Source organism: Anarrhichthys ocellatus, unplaced genomic scaffold (assembly GCF_004355925.1).
Source record: "Anarrhichthys ocellatus isolate YVR2014 unplaced genomic scaffold, GSC_Weel_1.0 scaffold24, whole genome shotgun sequence".
Lineage (NCBI taxonomy): Eukaryota > Metazoa > Chordata > Actinopteri > Perciformes > Anarhichadidae > Anarrhichthys > Anarrhichthys ocellatus.
Window position 1 is genome coordinate 11482015 of NW_022280054.1, and position 19029 is coordinate 11501043.

Below are 19029 nucleotides of genomic sequence, written 5' to 3' on the forward strand. Positions count from 1 at the left end.
ATATATATATATATATATATATATATATATATATATATATATATATAATGTTGTTAATTAGGGAGTTTAAGAAGAGTTAGTCAAGCTGTCTCTTCTTCCTTCAGCCCTCATGCTAAGCTAAATGTCTCCTGGCTCAGCATACAGCCATTTATTGATCTTCTAATCTAACTCTTGGCAAGTAAATACAAGTATTTCTAAATACTGAAGTATACATTTCATGTGATAGTTATGTCCTCAAGAAATATATAAAGATATGTGTGTATTGGCAAGTGTGTGGAGTATACACACACGCCTCAGGATGATTATTGTTTGTTGCAAGAGTTGCAACAGCGCTGTATAACTTTATGACTGTATAAAGTCTTAAACACATTCCACCACATGTCAGTATTCCCCCCTGCATTCCACACACATACACACACACACACAATCTACCTTTGGCTGTACCTGTCGCTCTCCCAGAATGCACCGGTAGGAGCAAGGGAGCGTGGGAGAGCCATCAGCTGTGACTGACACCCGGTAATTAATCCTGGGAGAGAGAGAGAGAGAGAGAGCGGCGGGAAGGGGGGGAGACGGCAGTGCAAGGCTCGCACAACCTTCGTACAACGTCGGCTCAGCGTAGCCTTAAAGTTCACACTCTGGAGGGGGGGGGGGACTTAGAAAGTTTCTCCAAGAAGAAAGTTTGCGATTTCGTTTTCCCCCTCATCTCCTTTTCCGTTCTCGCAATTTGCTCCGAGGCCTTCTTTCTTTTGTTTGCTGTCGCTCATTCGCCTCCATCACCCCCCTTCTTTAATCCGTCTCTCTCATTTTTACTCCCCTCCAATCCTCCCGCCTTTCCTCTTCTTCGCATGCTCCTCCTCTCTTCTTTTATCCCCCTCTCCTTCTGTCTCTTTCTATCAGTGATTGCTAGCCGAGTGTTGTGCAGGGGTCGAGGTACAGAGCAGGCTAAATTGGCCAGAACATTGAGGCCGCTATTACCGTCCGGCTGGGATTCATTCAATGCCGCCCGCCCGCCCCCACCCCCCTCGGGTCCTCCCAGACCTGTGTTCATTCCTCGCTCCGTCCCTCCTGCTTCCTCCACCAAACCGCTGCTAAGAAAACTGGGCAAAATCTGAGAAACCCATCAAGGGCCAACAAAAAACCCAAACGGAGAACAGCCCCTCCTTATAACCTCCAGCTCCCACGGCTGTCTGTCCCTGGTCCTCATTACGGCCCTGTGGTGTGTGTGTGTGTGTGTGTGTATTTATATTCACCCGCATTTATTCATGTGTATTGCCTGTTTGGCTCTGATCATATTTTGTACACTAGCCGAAGCTGTATGATTATGGATTGAATGAGCTGCTAATTGTGTTCAGTTGGGGATATGTTCTACCTGATCCCTACATCAAAACCAAGTTAATGCTGTATGTTCTATGAATATCTGCCTATAAACGATGTCAACTGCACGCTAAAAGTTGACCATTTGTGTACGGTTGCCTACGGATCTCGACAAAGATTGTCCATGTGGCATTTGGTTGTGGACAAAAAAGTATAAAAGCAACAACAAATAGATAAAATGGACAGCGATGGAGGCAAGCCAGGAAATAGAAAAGCAAGACGGGAAACATAAAAATACGACAAAGAAAATCTGTTTTTTTTAAAGTAACATAACGCATTGATCCTGCCAGGTTCCTCGGGCAGATTGATCCAAAGCGTGGGAGGCAAGTGCCCTTTGTTTCTAATCTGGAAAACTAGCGTTTTCCGATCGAACGTAGCACAACGTAAAGATCGCCGATCAAAAGAACAAGTGCCGCAAAGATGCGAGACGGGCGCATGTCACATGGAATACAGCGGGAGCAGCTGGGCCTGCACACAAGCAGTCACACAGTGACCGAATTACGCAACATCCAGTTTTAATCATCGTCTTGCATCGCCAGACTCCCAGCTAAGAGAGGGGAAAAGCGTTTTCAATTACCCCCACACACACACACACACACACACACACAGACCCAATTACCAGAGATGCCGACTCTTTCCCAGCCTGACCTTCAGCGAGGGAAACTGGGAAATGACTTTAAGGAGTATTTTTTTTGTTTCCTTCATCTGCTCTGTTCGTGCCTCTGAGTGGGTTTTGAGAGAAAGAGAGTGAAAACAAGACGTGGATGAGGAGGCATGTGTGAGTGACAGCTGTAATTACAGAGCTCTAACATGTGGGTGAGAAGCAAAAAAAAATAATAGTAATGCAGTAGGAAGGAAAACAGCAGACGACAGACAGGGTGAGAGTTCAAAGATCAAATGTTGGCCGGCTGACGAGGCCGGGGGGGGAAAGGTCACAGAGGGAGTCGGGCTAATGTTCAGTTCCTAACTGTGGAGTCGGGATCGCAGAAGAGACGGCGTGGTGAAAGGAGCCAAGTAATGAGCTCTGACAGCTGTTGCTTGCAGCAGCTACTCGAATGCCACACTGACTAACAGGACAATAACGGTGAGCTCTAAGACTACGCTCTAAAATAAAACTCTACTCATCAGTGATGTGACTAAACGGTAGAGGGAGGTGGGAGGCGACGGACATAGTAGTAAGGCTTATGGTTTTATTGTCATTGACTGACAACTTATTGTCAAAATGTGTGAAGTTTTAATATTTACATTTTTACATACTACATGCTGCTGCTGTGTCAGTGAGGCCCTTCTCCTGGTTAATATAAATACATACATACATATGTATATATTTTTATATGTATAAAGTGTAAAACAACACAAAAAGGTATAATTTGCAGCAGCAGAGATGCAGAAAAGGGCTTTTGAATAAGTCTGTACATAACATCCATGTGAAATTCATGTTTACATCAATTTGACGATTTTCAAAAATGTAACTTTTCTTCTGTGATTTCTCTCTCCGGGCCTGCAGACCTGATTGAGTGGAATCAGTGGAATGGGACACACCTGGGCCCCGATGCATAAAAGCCTGAGCAGCAACAGATCTCCTCTCACTCCATAACTCAGTGTCGTGTTTCTTTTCCACGTCCATACAGCACATGTTCAGGCGTCCACTCCTACCGATTCCTCTATCCATGCGTTTGGCTTATTTTGACTTACATTTTGGTTAATAAATCACTTTATTTGTTCAGCACAATAGTGTGACAATTTGTTGGTCAAAGTAAACTCTTTTACTGTTTGGTGACACTTGGAAAAAACAGTGCAAAAATAGCTCAAAGTGTGACGATCAAGGATGTTGCAGATTAAAATCTTGTTCAAGAATATCTGGTGTAATCCCTGATTGTGAAAATGTTCCACGATGGAACCTTGTTTGTGTCGTTGCATCGATACCGTGCAGCAGGGGAATGATTCGCTTTTTTTGTTGCCTCCTGGACGGTCAACTGTTAACGTCAGAGGGGTCCGGCTGCTCGTCGGATTCATTAAACTGTTACACCGGGTGATGAATCCATAGGAACTTGACAGATCATTGAGGTCGATATGCGAGCCAACTCTGAGCTAAGCAACTTAACAGATGTTTCGGTTGCTTTATGACACGTACTCACTCGTATACAAAGGTCTGTCATATGTAAGTATGTGCGCTGTTATTTTCCTGGGAGTGTGGGGGCTTTGTGTTTTATGTGCCTTTTTTGTCTTTGTGTATATTTCTACAAGCGTCAACTCCCAGTTCTGTGACTCAGAGAGGGAAGGAGGTCTAAAAAAAGGAAGATGTATCATCAAGCAGCAGGATTGTTAAAAGCAATATTTGTTATCGCGTGCATTTAGCTCATCGGGATGGAACAAAGTGCAGACAAACACTGGGAAATGAAAAGCTCTTCCTTCAGCTTAATGCATTCCTGTATTTAGTCACCTCCTCTTTCTCCTCGGCACCTTACCCTCTTCCTCTATTGCATCTTATTAATTCTCTGCCTACATCCCCAGCTTTCCGTCTGCCCTTGTTTTTCCATCTTTTCCTTCACCTCCCCGCCAACTATCTTATCTCTATTTGTCTTTCTCCATCGTTCTCTCCCTCCTCTGTTGTGTTGCCGCCTCTCTGCAGAGGACTGGATCTGGGATGCAGCGGTTTATACCCTCATTAGTTCTCTGTCACCGTGACTGATCACTAAGTACCACCTGGAATCAAAAGACGCCTATTAAACCAGCAGCCGCCCGCTTTATGTGTGTGCAGAAAGGCTGTCGCTGCGTGTGTGAGATAATCCATGACCATGTTAAGGCAAAAGCAATCCCTCTCTCTGTGTGTGTGTGTGTGTGTTACTTATACAGTTACAGTCGCATGCTTGGACTAATATCTTATCTCACAGCTCGTCGTGGCTTACTCAAATATATGTATTCCGATATGCATCACGGGGGGCTTTACGCGTCACTATTTAGGTGTACTTACGGGTGCAGGGCATGGATGCCGGGTCCGTTTCAGAGCGGAAGTATGCCTTGTCGCAGACGCAGGAGGTCGATCCCTCCCTGACGGAGTAGCTGTGGAGCGGACACTTGGAGCAGGAGCCGTCGGTGGCCAGGGCACGGTAGTAACCAATCTTACAGGCTGAAAGATAACAAGAGGGAGGGTTAGTTTGTAGATTGTGACGTGAAATACAATACAGTAAATATTTACAGCTCTATTAGTCTAGAGAGGAAGGTTCTAGAAGTGAAGGGATAACACGATACCAGAAATGTTGCCGATACTAATAAAAGGGATATTTCACAATTCTTGATACCCAATTCTATACCACGGTGAAAAAACAACACAAAGCTTTGAATCCCATGTACTTCAACATACACTTCTTTATTGCCATTTGCACGTTTACTGAATAGAGCTTTAACGCATCATATTGCAACTCAATGCAACTTATTTAGCCAAGCAGGACTGTGCTGCCCACCGGCAACTAAACAGCTAACGTTAACTAGCTCTCCTCCTACTGATTTCAACATGGATTTTTTTGTTCACAATGTAGCATTACCAGGGAAACTTTCTGTCATCCAGGACGCCATTATTCTCGAGCGCTGATCCCCAGCACCTACACTACCTGCGGTACTGTAGAAAAACAAGGACCATCGCATTTTCAGAATTTTGGCATCGTGCCCAGTGGCATCACTACTTCTAGGAACCATTTAGTCAAGTTGATGAACTGGCAAAACGATATTGCCATCTCGAATAAAAAAATTCCCGTGATCAATTTGGAAGCTACACCCAGAAACCGTCTAGGGTTTCTGGTATGTTGCCGAAGCATTTCACTTGACATCAAATAGTTGAGGAGAAGAGAGCTTTCAGATCTTGCCCATTTTCACCCAATTAGCAACAAGAAAAACAACATGTTGCCCAGAGGCTCCTACTCTCCCAAAGTCCTCCCTCCCTTTGTCTTCATTTTCCATCTTCAGTGCTCTCTCCCCTTTCTCCTTTCTCACGGACCTGCATTCTATTAAAACAGTACAACAGGACCAAAGGGCGCTATTTCCTTTTGACAATAAGAGAAGATCAAATAACTGCGTCTTGTCTTTCTCACAAATTTAAGCTATGCTCAATTGGCAAGACTTGGATCCGCAATGAAACCAGAGCCGTTGGTATTTCAGACCGTTTAACAAACAAATGCCACACTTGGCGCACTTGGAGCTCTGTCACTCTCACGGGGCTGTTGTTGCCTTAAACAAACACACACACACACACACACCTCAGTCTGAAATGGTAACCTAAGTGACATTTTTCCTACCTTTGGCGACAGTGCCCGCCATTCATTTGAGTGACAGTTTGATTGGAGGGCTCGTGTTTCAAGGAGTTTCTCCCCTCGTCTATCGGTTTCCATAATGGCCGGGGAAGCCTCGCGGGGTTTGTGTTTCACCCTCTGAGCGCTGAACCAGGCGAGGAGGACAAAAGAGCAATTCTCTAGGAGGTGCGGCGCAGACAGCCGCGACACCGATTGGACCAAATAACCTCTCAGTCAATGGAGGCCGCCATGTGCTTAGCAGTGGGTTTCTGGTGGAGTGGGCATTGTGTATGTGTGTGTGTCTGTCTCGTTATGATGTAAAGACCCATTGGAGACAGATGGGTAAATTTATACCCAATATAAATCAGATAATTACACACTGCATAGTCTGCAGGGGTAAAGCGAATGCCCCCCCCCTGCACACACACCAACTTCACAAACTCATTCACAACCCAGATCTATAAAGTGCATCTAAAAGGCATGGATTCCAATGTCATAGTCATAAATACATCAGAGGATCCTTTATACAAAAGAACAGTTGCATAAACAAACTCCCACATGTGTTCGCCACACTAAAAATCAAACCGATGCCTAAACACACGCACCGCAGCAAGGAGGATGTCCGTCCTCCAACAAAAACACACATTGCACCAACCACCCGACATGCACGCACACATACGAACAGAAACAGAGAAATCCACAACCCCCCAAAGATGCTGGGAAATCCCTCAATAAAGTCAGGCTCTTTGCCTCGCAGCCGCCCTTCTCTAACTGCTGGATTAGGGTAGCCTGGTGTTAACTGAGCCGGGCTAGCAGCTACCTGCTGAGCCATTCTTGGCCCGTTCCCACTCAGTCAATCAGGGCTAAATCCCTGCCGCTTCACTTGCTAATGCTAAGCTAAGGGTCTCTTTGATTGTAGCCTGCAGGGGAGTGTGAAGCCTCCGTTTCTTTTCTTCGCGGTTGCCAAAAAAAAAAAGGGAGATTAGTCGGGAGGCACTTTGTGTTATCTCTCTATCTCTAAAGCAATCTTTCCGCGCCCAGTCTCATCACTAGAGACAGAAGGACACTGGGATTTGTGGGTATTGTTTAAGAGGTTGTGACCGCTTCAGGTGACAAAACACAAAGTTGCTGACCAGGAAAGCGTCCAGGGTTGAGAGCGGGGTCAAGCAGCTGTCTGAGACCATGTGCCCTCACTAAAAGCTGAAGGGAGAGTTAATTGAGTCCCATGCTTCACAGCCTTTGGGCCTGAGCCTCTTTAAAGAGACGCAGTCTAAGAGCGGGCTACCTCAAACTGTGCACGGTTGATGAGTTTTTCCCTTATTAAGCTGTCCCGGAGTGACCCCTCCTCCCACAGGCTGTCCGAAAATCCTTTGCCTAACTTCAAATCCCATGCTCACAACAGAGACTCTCTCTAGCATCTTCATCTGCGGTTTTTAAACAGAAATTGTGTTTAAAAATGTGATGTCAACATTTTGAGGCCTTGTTTATAGCAGCGACTGCCCCGCAGAAAGAAAGAGTGGAGGGAAAAGAGAGGTCGATATCAGAGTCAGGCTGGAGAATTTGCTTCCTATTAGGAGTGCGTGTGTGTGTGTGTGTGAGGGAAGAGACCACAGTAGTGGGTGGTCTGAGAGACCGTGGCTTCAGAGAGGAATCTCCCTTAAGACTCACTGGATTTATCTCTGTCCGGGGCCAGCCCTAGCAAACCCACACACACACACACACACAGACGCAAATGCAGACACACATGTATTTAGTTTTTTATGGGACGTGAGCTAAGAAAGCCCTCATCATATCCTCGCATACGGCTCTCAAATGTCTAACCCGATTTTTCCACACCATCTTTTTCATACTGTCTCCTTTTTTTTCGCCTCGCCGCTCTCCAACTCTCCTGTATCTTTTTTTTTTTTTGTTCTCCCACTCACTCGCCCTCTATCTCTCTCTGTCTGTCTCTCTCCTGCTCTCCTAGGCTTTCTCTCGGCAGGCCTCCTTTCAGACAGAGAGGGGTTTGTCAGGTGCCAAATCCCTGAGCTGAGAGATCAAAGGCAGACAAAGAGACTGGTGACTTACTGTTCTATTCTGGAAAGGCAAAAAAATGGAATCCCTCATAGACCGGGACATCGCATTCTTCCCTTCCTTTTCTACCCCAGCAGCTCTTTCACTCATTCAATCCTCTTCTCTGGCTTTAGTCCTTTTTTCCCCCCCCTTTTTTCCCCCCCCCCCCCCCCCGACCCCATCCCCATCCCTGTTGTCTCTAAGCTGAATCACGTTTGGTAGGAAAGAAGGCGACGAGGGTGGAAGGGAGAGGAGATGTGGAAGTAAATGAGTAGTTTTGTCCGTGTGGCGGGGATTCGGCTGGCTGAATTGGACGCACCGCGTGAGAGGGAGGGAGGGAAAACTTGGAACTTCTGTTCAAGACGAAATCGTGGACGCAGCCATGTGCAATGGGAGCGCACAAAAGCTAATGATACAATGATAGCCGCCCACACGTGAGCCAACTAAAAGCCCCGGCTAAGTTTTTCTCTGAGTGGCAACAAACCTACACACCAGGCTTTAGAGCGGCCCGTGGATGCTCCCTAACACCAAAATAAAAACCACATCTACCCACACACACACACACACACACTCCCACTTCAGCCCACCTTGAGCGACCCGCATGCAAAGCCTGATAGGGGAGCTACTCTGCAGCCTACACAACAAAGTATCCAACACACTGGGGACTGAAAGCATGAGAGCAAACTTGCGCTACAATAGCGAGTCTAAAAAAAAGAAAAGAAAAAAGCTCCAGGAATATAACACCCAGCACACGGCACACAATAACTGGGCCTGCCCAGGCAGAACAATCGCCCCTCTTATAATCAAAAAAAAGGAAGAATTAAGTTCAAGCTACGCTATTTTCCCTCCTTTCATGCCGGCGCTTTATCTTCTTTGGGCGATGAAAACCCGGTCACTCTTTTTTTAGTCATAACAGACAGTGAGTGCTCTTCAGAGGAGCAGTCGGAGGCGTCCTCCACAAAGCCGCTCTTCAGAAAACGAAGCTATCGGCTTTCAGGACCTGAGGGCAAGGAGGCTCTCTCCTTCTCCTGCACCTTGAGGAGCCACAGCCATCTCTATTCAAACCTGCCTCTCTGACATACCCCCTCTGCCTGTGTGTCTCCTCGATCTCTTTTCCGCGCTGCGTTGCTCAGGTGGGACAGGAATGCTATTCTAAGAGTGCTTTGCTGCAGTCCCGAGCTGGATTTTTAGTCTTGGATGCATATACTGTCTATACTCACCCAGACATGCATATAGATTAAAAAAAAAGACCATCCACATCAAAGCACCTGAGCCACTGGCATATTAGCAGGGATAACTAGCTGCTGACCGTTAGCATCTGTCACTGGAACAGCAGGAGAGCGGAGCAGGTTAACTCATTAATTCCGTCAGCGGGGGTTATTAATTACCTCCGGCCCTGACGGCGACACGCAGCCACACGGCCAGCGGAACCCATCAGCATGATGGATGAGGGACACACGGCCTCCGAAACTGATCACAATGATTGATGACGAACACTCGTCACACATCTTGACCTTGACCTGGAGGGCGGGGGAGGTCCCACGAAAGTGGTATCGTCCTTTTAAAATGCAAAAAATAAAAAAAGGGGGGTAGTGACATCTGGCTTGACATCCTCACTGGTGTTAATGAAGGCCAAGAACAAAAGCCAGAGAGGCTAACGATGTTAATGACGCACAAGCCAACCTTGCTGACAATCACAGCGGCTTTGCTAACGGTGGCCGGTGCCAGGGGGGTGCAAGGGTTGCCAGCAGTTTGTCTGTCAAATGCCTGGATGATTTATAACTGTATTTTCAGCAGCGCCGATCCATCACACCAGAGCCACCCACGACACCGCCCTAATTAAAATGTCTGCACCTGACACATAAGAGCAACAGCCAAAGAAGCTTGATCATGAGCAAAAGACGTTGTAAAAGTGAAAATGACTGCAAAAACTACACCCTGAAAAGCATTTTAAAGTGTTCCTCGACACCAGAGTGCTTCCAGAAATGTGCTAATTTATAGCATTTTCTATGTTCACAACGGATTTCTTGCCACGCATGTCGTGACGGTGTGCAAAACCTCTTTTTCTGAAGCCTAACGAACGAATGTTATATTGGCTGAGAATGCACTGTGGCTACATTGTTGGGTATATTTGGATTGCATAACAGAAATATTGTTCTGAAGACTTCCTGAGGACCAAGGTCTCCACGTTCTTATGGACACGTAGGCCTCAAACTTCCTCCCTAATTCCTTTCAGCCTGGCCTTAAGTAGGAATATTAGTACAATGGTTATATATCGCACAAATCTAAAGTATTCCGCCCAGCCACTCCAGAACGGACAAGACCCCTCCTTAAAAAAAAGTGAGACCAGGATACGAAAGGTGGATGTAAGGAAGAGAAGGAGACAGTAAAAGCAAGCTAAAGAGATGGACAGAGGTATAGAGGCAGCAGACAGATCCATCTTTGTTTGGTGAAACACTGCCTAACTTGTGGAGGTAAATGTGGAGACCACTCAGATTCCACTTTTGCACTGCTGCCAGATCTGCGAGGGTGGCACCACCCAGAGCCGGGCATGGCGCCAACCCACCGAGGACCTTTTGTGCCCTAAGATCGGCACAGCAGGTGGGTAATGGACTATATAACTAATAATAATGGACTAATAATAATTCAAGGCAAACAAGACAGAGATATATACGCAAACAGAGGCTTCCACACCCCTGCACACCTGCAGACTCTCAGGTATGCACACAAAGCCCTTCAAAGGCCCTCTGGACTACACAGATGCACTTTACAAAACCACGCATCCATGTAAAAACACACAAAAAGACACAAACACACAAAACTGGCTTTGTGTGAGCACAGGGACATGAGGACGGCGGGGAAGATGGGAGGTAAACAAACTCAGTCAAGGTATTGTCTTGGTCCAATTTCCTCAAGGTCTCCAGGGGCCCCAGTCTCATGTTGGACATGTGTGTGCGGCCGCGTGTGTGTGTGCGTGCGTGAGCGGGCAGTGTATCCAGCATGCTTTCCTGACATTGTTTACGATGAAAAGAGCTGCATTTCAATTCAATTATGAAAAAAAAAAGAGGCAGAGGGGCGGGGGAGTATGCTAATGTCGCTGCGCACGGGGACACTCCGCACACACCGCTAAACAAATGGGAGAGCCGAACCAAGGAGAATGGGTCAGGAAAAGGGAGGACGAGTGTGAGGAAAAAACACAAACACACACTAAGAATAGGTGAGGACGAAGAGGAAGCGATAGGGAAGCAGTCTCAATGGGGCCTCATATCCAATTCTGTAAACAAGTGCAAACCACGTGTCGCGCTGTAGCACAAATACATTACAAATCACTGAAAATACACAACAATGCAACACAAGTTAACGTTATGACTGCACTGTTATTCAGGCTGCATTGCATATGATGTACACACTCTACAGCTGGGCCATGAATCAATATCATATCGAGTTTGTGATAAAAGATTCAATATCATGTTGGATTTGGTTGTTGTGAACTTAAGAAAAACTAAGGCTGCATCACAACAAGTGATCGAATGTTTTGAGTGTCGTAACTCAGTAAATTGAACGGAAAAGCATTGCTGCAAGGACTGACATCGGTACAATATGGCTGGACAATAATAAAATAAGAAATCTCTGTCACGAAAGGGGCTGCAACTTTTGCTGTTACTGATTGACTTGCCAATTATTGTTTTCATTCATTTACTTTTCCTTTATAAATGAAAAATAAAAAATCTAATTCTCAGAGCCTGTAATATTGACTCCACGAGGTTCTCCACGAGGTTCTCCACGAGGTTCTCCACATGGCGGCGGCTGAGCCAGCGGCTAGCAGCTAACGGTGCCGAAAACAGCAACAGTGTTGACGGAGCTAACAGCGTTAACTAACTGCTAACAAACATTATTTTTATAAATACATTTTAATGCATCAGTGAAGGATTTTCTATTCTCATGTTGCCTCACTGTCATTAATAACACTAAGCTGTTTAGGTGATCAGACTCAGTGTATTGACATCTATTGAATCTTGAGATTAAAGTACATTTAGGTGGAATGATAATGACTATAATCGGGTAATTTCAGTTTATTATCAGGCTCTGAAAGGCCTCTCAGTGTTCCGACTCGTTCTGCTTTCCACAGGTGTGTGCCCTCAGATGGAATGACGTCATCACCACAAAGCCGTATCACGTAAACCTGAAAGTGAAAAACAAACCTCGACTTCCATTTCACATAGCCCAGATGACTAATGGAAACAAAACGAGTAAACCAGCACCGACAGATGGGGATTTTCAGAGTACAAACAACTCCAAATGACAATGAGTTGAATTGCAGAGACTGCCTGCTGGTCAGAGTGAGTTTTGGTTGCTCTGCTTCATCCCTGCAGTAAACGCAAAGCGCATTCAAACACACCTCGCATGCACGTGATCGTACGGTGTGTCAATGTGTCAACACTTAACTGCACAGAAACACACGCAAAAAGCTTTAATTACCTAGTCGTCTGTGGTCTCGGGGGCGAGATTAACATCGGCCTTGCCAGTTTCTCGGAGGCGGCTTGACGGGTCATGAGGAGGGGGTCGGAAAAGGGTCGACTCGTGGGTGAGAAGAAAGGTATTTTTAGGTTGTTTGCTTAGGTAATCTACTTGTAGCTCGCAGACGACAGCCTGTCTGGGGCCTCAAAGCACCTTCTATTGTGCGTGTGTGTGTCGGAGAACACTGTGCACACCGTCACTCCTCTGCATTGTGTGTGTGTGTGGGAATACATGCAGCTATATATGTGTGTGCTTTGTGTGCGTGCATGTGCTCAGCCAGGGCACATAAAAACTTCCCTGGGTCACTAGCTCTTCAACAGCTCATGTCGGCCCAATGACAAGTCTGCCGGTCTCCGCTGTGGATGTCACTGCTTTCACCTTTGACCTCTCCTGGTGTCACTCAGGCCTCACTCTCTCCAGACCACTTTCCCCTTCTCTGTCTCTCTCAAAACAGGATCGAGGTCATTGCTGATCGAGGTCATTGCCCCCCCCCCCCCCTCCAACTTGAAGCTGTGTCAGCTCCTGTTCGCACGGAACGGCTTTGCGTGATGTGTGTGTGCATTCCAGAGTTAGTAACATATATGTGTCCACAAACTTTGCAGTCGGGTGCATAAGTTGCCCTAGTTGAACCTGGCCTTGCATGGGGGGTGGGGTGGGGTGTAACAGGAGCCTGGGGTTAATGGCTGCTGCTTAGACAGGGTTACTCTGCTAATGTGTAACGTTTTAGCCGTTAGCTTTGATGTGAGGACAGACGCACGGGCACGGCGACGATGGGGAGAGGCAAACAAAAGGGCGGTGAGATTCAAATGGGCAGCGAGCTTTGAAGTCAGTGTTGTGGATACACCACTCGAAGAGGGCCAAAGTTTACTTTCTGTTGATTTTCTGTTCTGCATTTCTTGGCCTCATGTCTGCTGCTCTCTTCCTGCCTTTTTCTGTAATCTCTCCTTATCTCTCTGGTCTCTTTCACCACTCAGGGCGATGCTCCGTGCTTGGCAGCTCTGTCAGTGCTTCGAGCAGCGCCCGATGTTCCCTCGCTGAGCTGCCAAAAATGTGGTCATGACTTCTTTTATTCTCTGCCAATCTTGTATCTTTACACACCGAGCACAAAGGGTCAAAATCACATAGATCCTTTTTGACATTTTAATTTCCTCAATTCTGTAGATTATCCAGAGTAATGGGTCGTGTGCTGTATGGGGGACTATTTCTTCAGCAGAAAGTAGTTCCCGTGAAAATGCACAGGTAGCGATATTGACAGTAATATCAACCGCAGCAGCCGGAGGTCGCGACACGACTACACTAGGCTTGTTCAAAGAGCGATCACCGCCTGTACCCATAACCCCCCACTTCACCTTTCACATCTCGAGCCGTTTATCAGGGCCTCTAGACAGGAGCCAATCCATCTCCTTCACACATACACACACACACACACACACACACACACACACATACACACACTGCCTCCGTTCACACACAATCATGCTCCGCTTAGATTTCTTCGCGCCTCCTTTTCATTTCAATCACTTCCTCTTTCTCTCAATCTCCATCCTATCTGTCTTTCTCTGTTTCGTCCTGTTTCGTCTTCCCCTCACATTCCTCCTCAGCGGTGCGAGCCTTCAAGGGAGAGTGTCTCTTTTTATTTATTTTTTTTCCTCTCCTTCCCTCCCAGCAGTATTTGACAGCTCGCTGCAGATCAGGGCAGATCAGAGGTTTTTAATCCCACAGACGTGCCCTAGCATGGACACACCTCCGCCTATCGGATCCCCGGGTGCTGCGGGACCTCCACATCCCCAAATTACATTTCAGCTCCCCCACAGAGAGGTAACACCTCACAGGCGGCCCCATGGTGTGCTTGATACACATGCAGTTTGCATGTCGGCGTGCATGCACGTGTATTCGCAGCAAGAAGTCTGCCACCCGACCCCAAAGGCTCTGGGTTTAAACCAAGTATGGCTGCGTAAAGAGTTGCTTAGAATTTGCATTAATACTGGAAAAAAAACAGGAGAATCAGTTTGCCTGGATCCATCCAAAGGTAATAAGATATCTGCCTACCAGCAGCTCCAGTGATTTTACTCGTCCAAAACTAAAGTGTAAAAATGTTAAGTTGTGCTTTTTACAGAGGGTTAGGTGCTGGACTATTTTGTTTCCTGGAGGAACATACTGTAGCTCTGTGGAAATTCAAACACAACATACTCCGTGTTCCTCAGCATGGAAACACCTTGATAATCGAGAGATTTAAGGTTTAAGTTGTGGTCTTTAGTTGGGCATTGCGGATAGGTCTAAATACTACAATTCCCATGAGCCCCAGCCATTGTTGCAATAGAGAAGAAGCCAGGACAGTGGTTCCAAATTGCAAAAATAGTACTAAACAGAGCATCGCCGTTGCAGGATTCATTCAAAACTGATCCCGAAAACCAAAAGTGAACGAACTTAAACACCTGCATATATTTTTAAGGTTTCTACAAAGCAAAACAAATGTTGCTTCAGCTCAGCGTTAGCTGTAAACATATCAGAATCGTAAGCTCACGTGATTGGATGTTTCTCACCTTGGGGGATCGTAGTGGACATTATGTCCTCACATTTTCATGTACGCAGCATTGTCCCTTCAACCCCTAATCATCGAAGCAGCTCTTTTCTAATGCAGTTGTTCATCCTCTGTGGTGATGATTCATATGGTAGAGTTTGATAGCCAATCGAGCCCTGGAAGTGCTCCAAACTCTGTCATGCAGGTAATGAACAGGACTGAAGTACCTCCTCCCACTCAGCAACTCTATCGCATCGACAGATGTCGTCCACAAAAAAAAGATGTTTCCTTACAAAAACCTGCCTGTGTTCCCTCATTTTTCTTCCCACTTACAAATCACACATTCTAAGTTCTCGCTTTCCAGGGAGAATGAGCCAGTGTGCCATTTAATCCACCACCGTGATTAGAAAAGGGGGGATCTCGGCTCATTAAAATGGGCACTGCGTCCAGTCCCGGGGCACATCAGATTACACAGCGGCCCTTTATTGCGAGGCCTTTTTTGTCATAACCCCTAACTGATTGCCACGGAGCGGCCTTTGATACGACCACTGAACTCTGCGCCCCCTGAGAAAACAAAAAAGGATGCCGAGGAGGGGAGCAGAAACGACCACCTACTGTCAGGACGGAGGGAGCTTAAGATCGAAATCAGCGGGAGAGGGAGAGATAAAACATTTCCCAAGGTGTTTGCAATCAGCCTGCTATTGTCGGGTACTTGGCCGTCCATCTGAGGAGCTGCTTTGTCTGCGGGCTCAGATCGCGCAACCCGATTGGAACGTTAATGGAAGTTTATGATACAGCATCTGATACGTCTGCCGCAACAGATGCACAGAATAAATACAGGACAGATAATAGTTCAGACACACACACACACACACACACACACACACACACAACCTCCTCGCGATCAGTAAGACATTGCCGCAGATCAAAGGGATTTCTGTGCAATGGTGAACCGACGGATGAAGTGTAGAAAAAGCACAGTTGCCAGACTGGAACTAAATCTCTTTCCACTTCACTTCCCCTCCATGTTTTTTGTCTCTCTCTCTCTCTCCCTCCCTCCCTCCCTCCCTGCCTCATCATCTCCATCTCTTCTGCTCTTCTTGGCGAGAGAGGTCTGCTCTCTCTCTCTGTCAGCACAAAGAAGGTGGCAGAGGCCCTCTCTCTTTCCCTTTCATAATCTCTCTCTCTCTCTCTCTCACTGAAACAGTCCACTTGATTGCTGTCCACTTCTCCTTCTGTCCTTCTGTCTTTCTCTGCCTATACATCCGTCCGTCTCTCTTTACCGCCTCTCCTCTCTCTCTCTCTCTCTGTCAGCTGAGGGAGAAAACTAAGGTTTCTTTTAAAGAAAGACTAGAAGTGAGCGGAAGAGAAAGAGAGGGGGCAAGAGAGCAAGAGGGAGAGTGTGCAGGAGCGCAGGAGAAAATGGAGGGAGAAGAAGGGAAACAGCCGGAGGAATGGGGGAACGTCGGGGATGGAGAGAGGGAGAGAAGGAGAGGGGGGGTGAGGGGACTGCAGGGTTGTGTTGGTAGAGAGCTGGGGTATTGATTCAGGGCCTTTTGACATGCTAATTTGCTTGCTGACTGCTTTAATCGCTCCCTCTTCCCATCGCGGGCTTCAAAGTGAGGATGCTTTTCAAAAAGATGAGAGAGGAGAGGAGAGGGACAGAGACATTTTATCATCCTTTTAAACCCCTTTTTGGCACGTCCACAGCTATATGCTCCTTATGCCAGCTGACGATGTCAGCAGCACCATAACAGCTTTCCTTACTCCACATTACCTCATCGTAGTAGGCGACTTCTGAATACTGTTCAGAAGGTAGTGAATGCATGCTACCCATTATCTCTCATTCATCTCTGATCCAACAGGTGTTGTTGCCTAAACCTAAACCTTAGTTTCACGACGTTAACCTCGTGGCATTGTGCGTTTCTGCAAGGCTATACAAGGCTGATATGAAACGTATTTTTTGTTCAGATGCGCTAACTTTCAGCGTATTTACTGCGTACATATTGCAGAACAGTACAATGACATCAAGATGTTTCTAGAGCTGTTTCACCGTTACCATAATTGTCATCATAACATGCTGTTCAGTCTCATGTCCAGAGCTGAAATCTTATTTTGGCACGATTCATCTTATTCCTCTTATTTCTAATGAAGCTTGACATGCTTCTGGCTCTTCCCTGAAACCAGCGTCAGTTTGTTCTTTGAAACGACGCAAAATAAAGCAAACTGCTCCAGAAAACCCCTAAAAGTAACTTTGAATCAGCTTTAAAACTCAGAGGGAGATAAATGACTTAAAGATGGATGTTCCTGGCAGCGTATATCCCGACACACAGCAGCCATCGGCCCCCGGGGTCATGCTCGATCGCTAGCGGCTTCCTGCCCTGAACAGGGCACCGCGAGGGGAAAGAGAGAGAGAGGTGATGAGTGTCGAGAACTGCAATAGGGAACAAACACAGGCAGGACGGCAGCCCGAGCAGGAAAAACATTTCAGCACCTCAGCTAACGACGGTTGAATTACCCCCCCCCCCCGCCTCCCCCATCCCTCCTCCACACAGTCAAGGGAGGATTTGTGTGTGTTGAGAAGACTTTTTTTCCTTCATCATTTTAGGAGCTAAATAAGAATAGCCTATGTTTTCTTTTTTTAAATGCTTAAAGTAATTATCTTAGCAAGAAGGGGAGGGTGGCGGAGGACCGCCCGTGAGACATTTTGTCCTCTCTTTCTCCCTCTGAGCATGAATATGTTGTTCTTTCCTGCTCTCTCCACTGGTAATAGATTCCTCGACTCTATTCAGAAAGCACAAAATGAGCCTCTCTGGTGGCGGGGAGAGTACATTCACCTCCATTCTGCTGCACTCAGCTCCTTGTGTGTGTCTGTGTGTGCTAACACATACTAAAGCATGCGTGCATCTGCTATACATATTTATGAGTGCGTCTGTAGGCTTGAGTCTATTACTTAACATGTCCTTTATTTTTACATGCGGTGTGTGCGCCTGGATCTTTCTCATAGTTTGTGTAAGTGTGCATGCACAGCTGTATACACGCCAACGCACACATGCACATAGTGGTTCTAGTCGCCTAAGACATCCTTCCCTGTGTCTGGATTCGTTTTTTTATCATTATTATTCGTGTCTGTACACTCACACACTTGTGCGTGTGTGTGTGTGTGTGTGTGTGTGTGTGTGAGTGTCTGGGGACAATGATAGGTGGTGATGTGCATGTATGCTGCTGCTCTGGAGCTGCCTCCCTCCCCAGCAGTGAAGGTAATCTCATTATTCAGCCCACTTCCTGCTGCTGCCACCAGAGACAGGCTGACAAACACTAACCACCTCGACGGCGGAGCAGAGAGGACGGAGGAAGCAAAAAGAAAAAGAGGAGACGAGAGGATAGAAAAGAAAAGACTGAATGTAAACGTGCAAAAAGGAAAATGAAAGAAAAATGGAGGGAGATGAAAAAAGACATATGAAGAGAGAAAAAGGAAGAGCCATTGAAGCAGCAGGAAATTTGAAGAGACAGAAGACATGGACGGGAAAAAAAACAAGCAAGCTACCAAGCTGGCCAAGAAGAAGACGCAATATTTAATTTGAGTTTTTGCAAAAGATAAAGGGGGGAGGAGGAGGAGGAGGAAAATAGGAAGGGAGGCGAGGAAGAGCAAGGGGACTGAGTCTGTGTATTTAAAGCCATCGGGGACCAGCGGGCTAAATAGAATTACGTGGTGAATTTAGAATGATGCTCCCAAGTGCATATTTAACACTGTCAACAGAGGGGGGAGAAAGAGAGAGAGAGAAAGAGAATGGAAGACCCAGCACACACACACACACACACAATGAGTGACACACAGGAGAGAAATTTCATCCCTAAAACCTCTTAATCCAATATGAATGAGAGTTTCGAGTTTGGCAAAGACTGCTGGGAATAGAGAGGGTGGAGGGGGGGGGTGTCTCAGGTGAGAAAATGCTCCGATCACACACCGACATCACGTTCGGGCCCTAAGCCAGTATACCCCCCCCCCCCCCCCCCCCACACACCCACACACACCCCCACACCCACCCCGCAAAGTGGTGAAAAGGAAGATTAAGGTTGCAGCATTTATCTAAAAACACAAGGAAAGAGATTAAATGTACAAAAGTCCAAAGTCCATAAGAACTTGATTTAAGAAAACAATGAAAATGTAAAAGATAAAGAGTTTTAAAACTTCCTGTTTTGAGGCAATGTCACCCATTAAGGTATGTGAGTGTGTGTGTGTGTGTGTGTGTGTGTGTGTGTGTGTGTGTGTGTGTG

General features: G+C 46.5%; 1 protein-coding gene across 3 annotated transcripts in view; it reads right to left on the reverse strand.

Moving 5' to 3' along the window:
• epha4l (eph receptor A4, like) overlaps positions 1-19029 on the reverse strand; it is a 49573-nt gene that overhangs the window by 22737 nt on the left and 7807 nt on the right. For all 3 annotated transcript variants that reach the window (XM_031860474.1, XM_031860473.1, XM_031860472.1), the window contains exon 4: positions 4349-4504. In XM_031860474.1, the coding sequence (XP_031716334.1) occupies positions 4349-4504 (156 nt within the window). The remainder of the gene's footprint in view (positions 1-4348; positions 4505-19029) is intronic.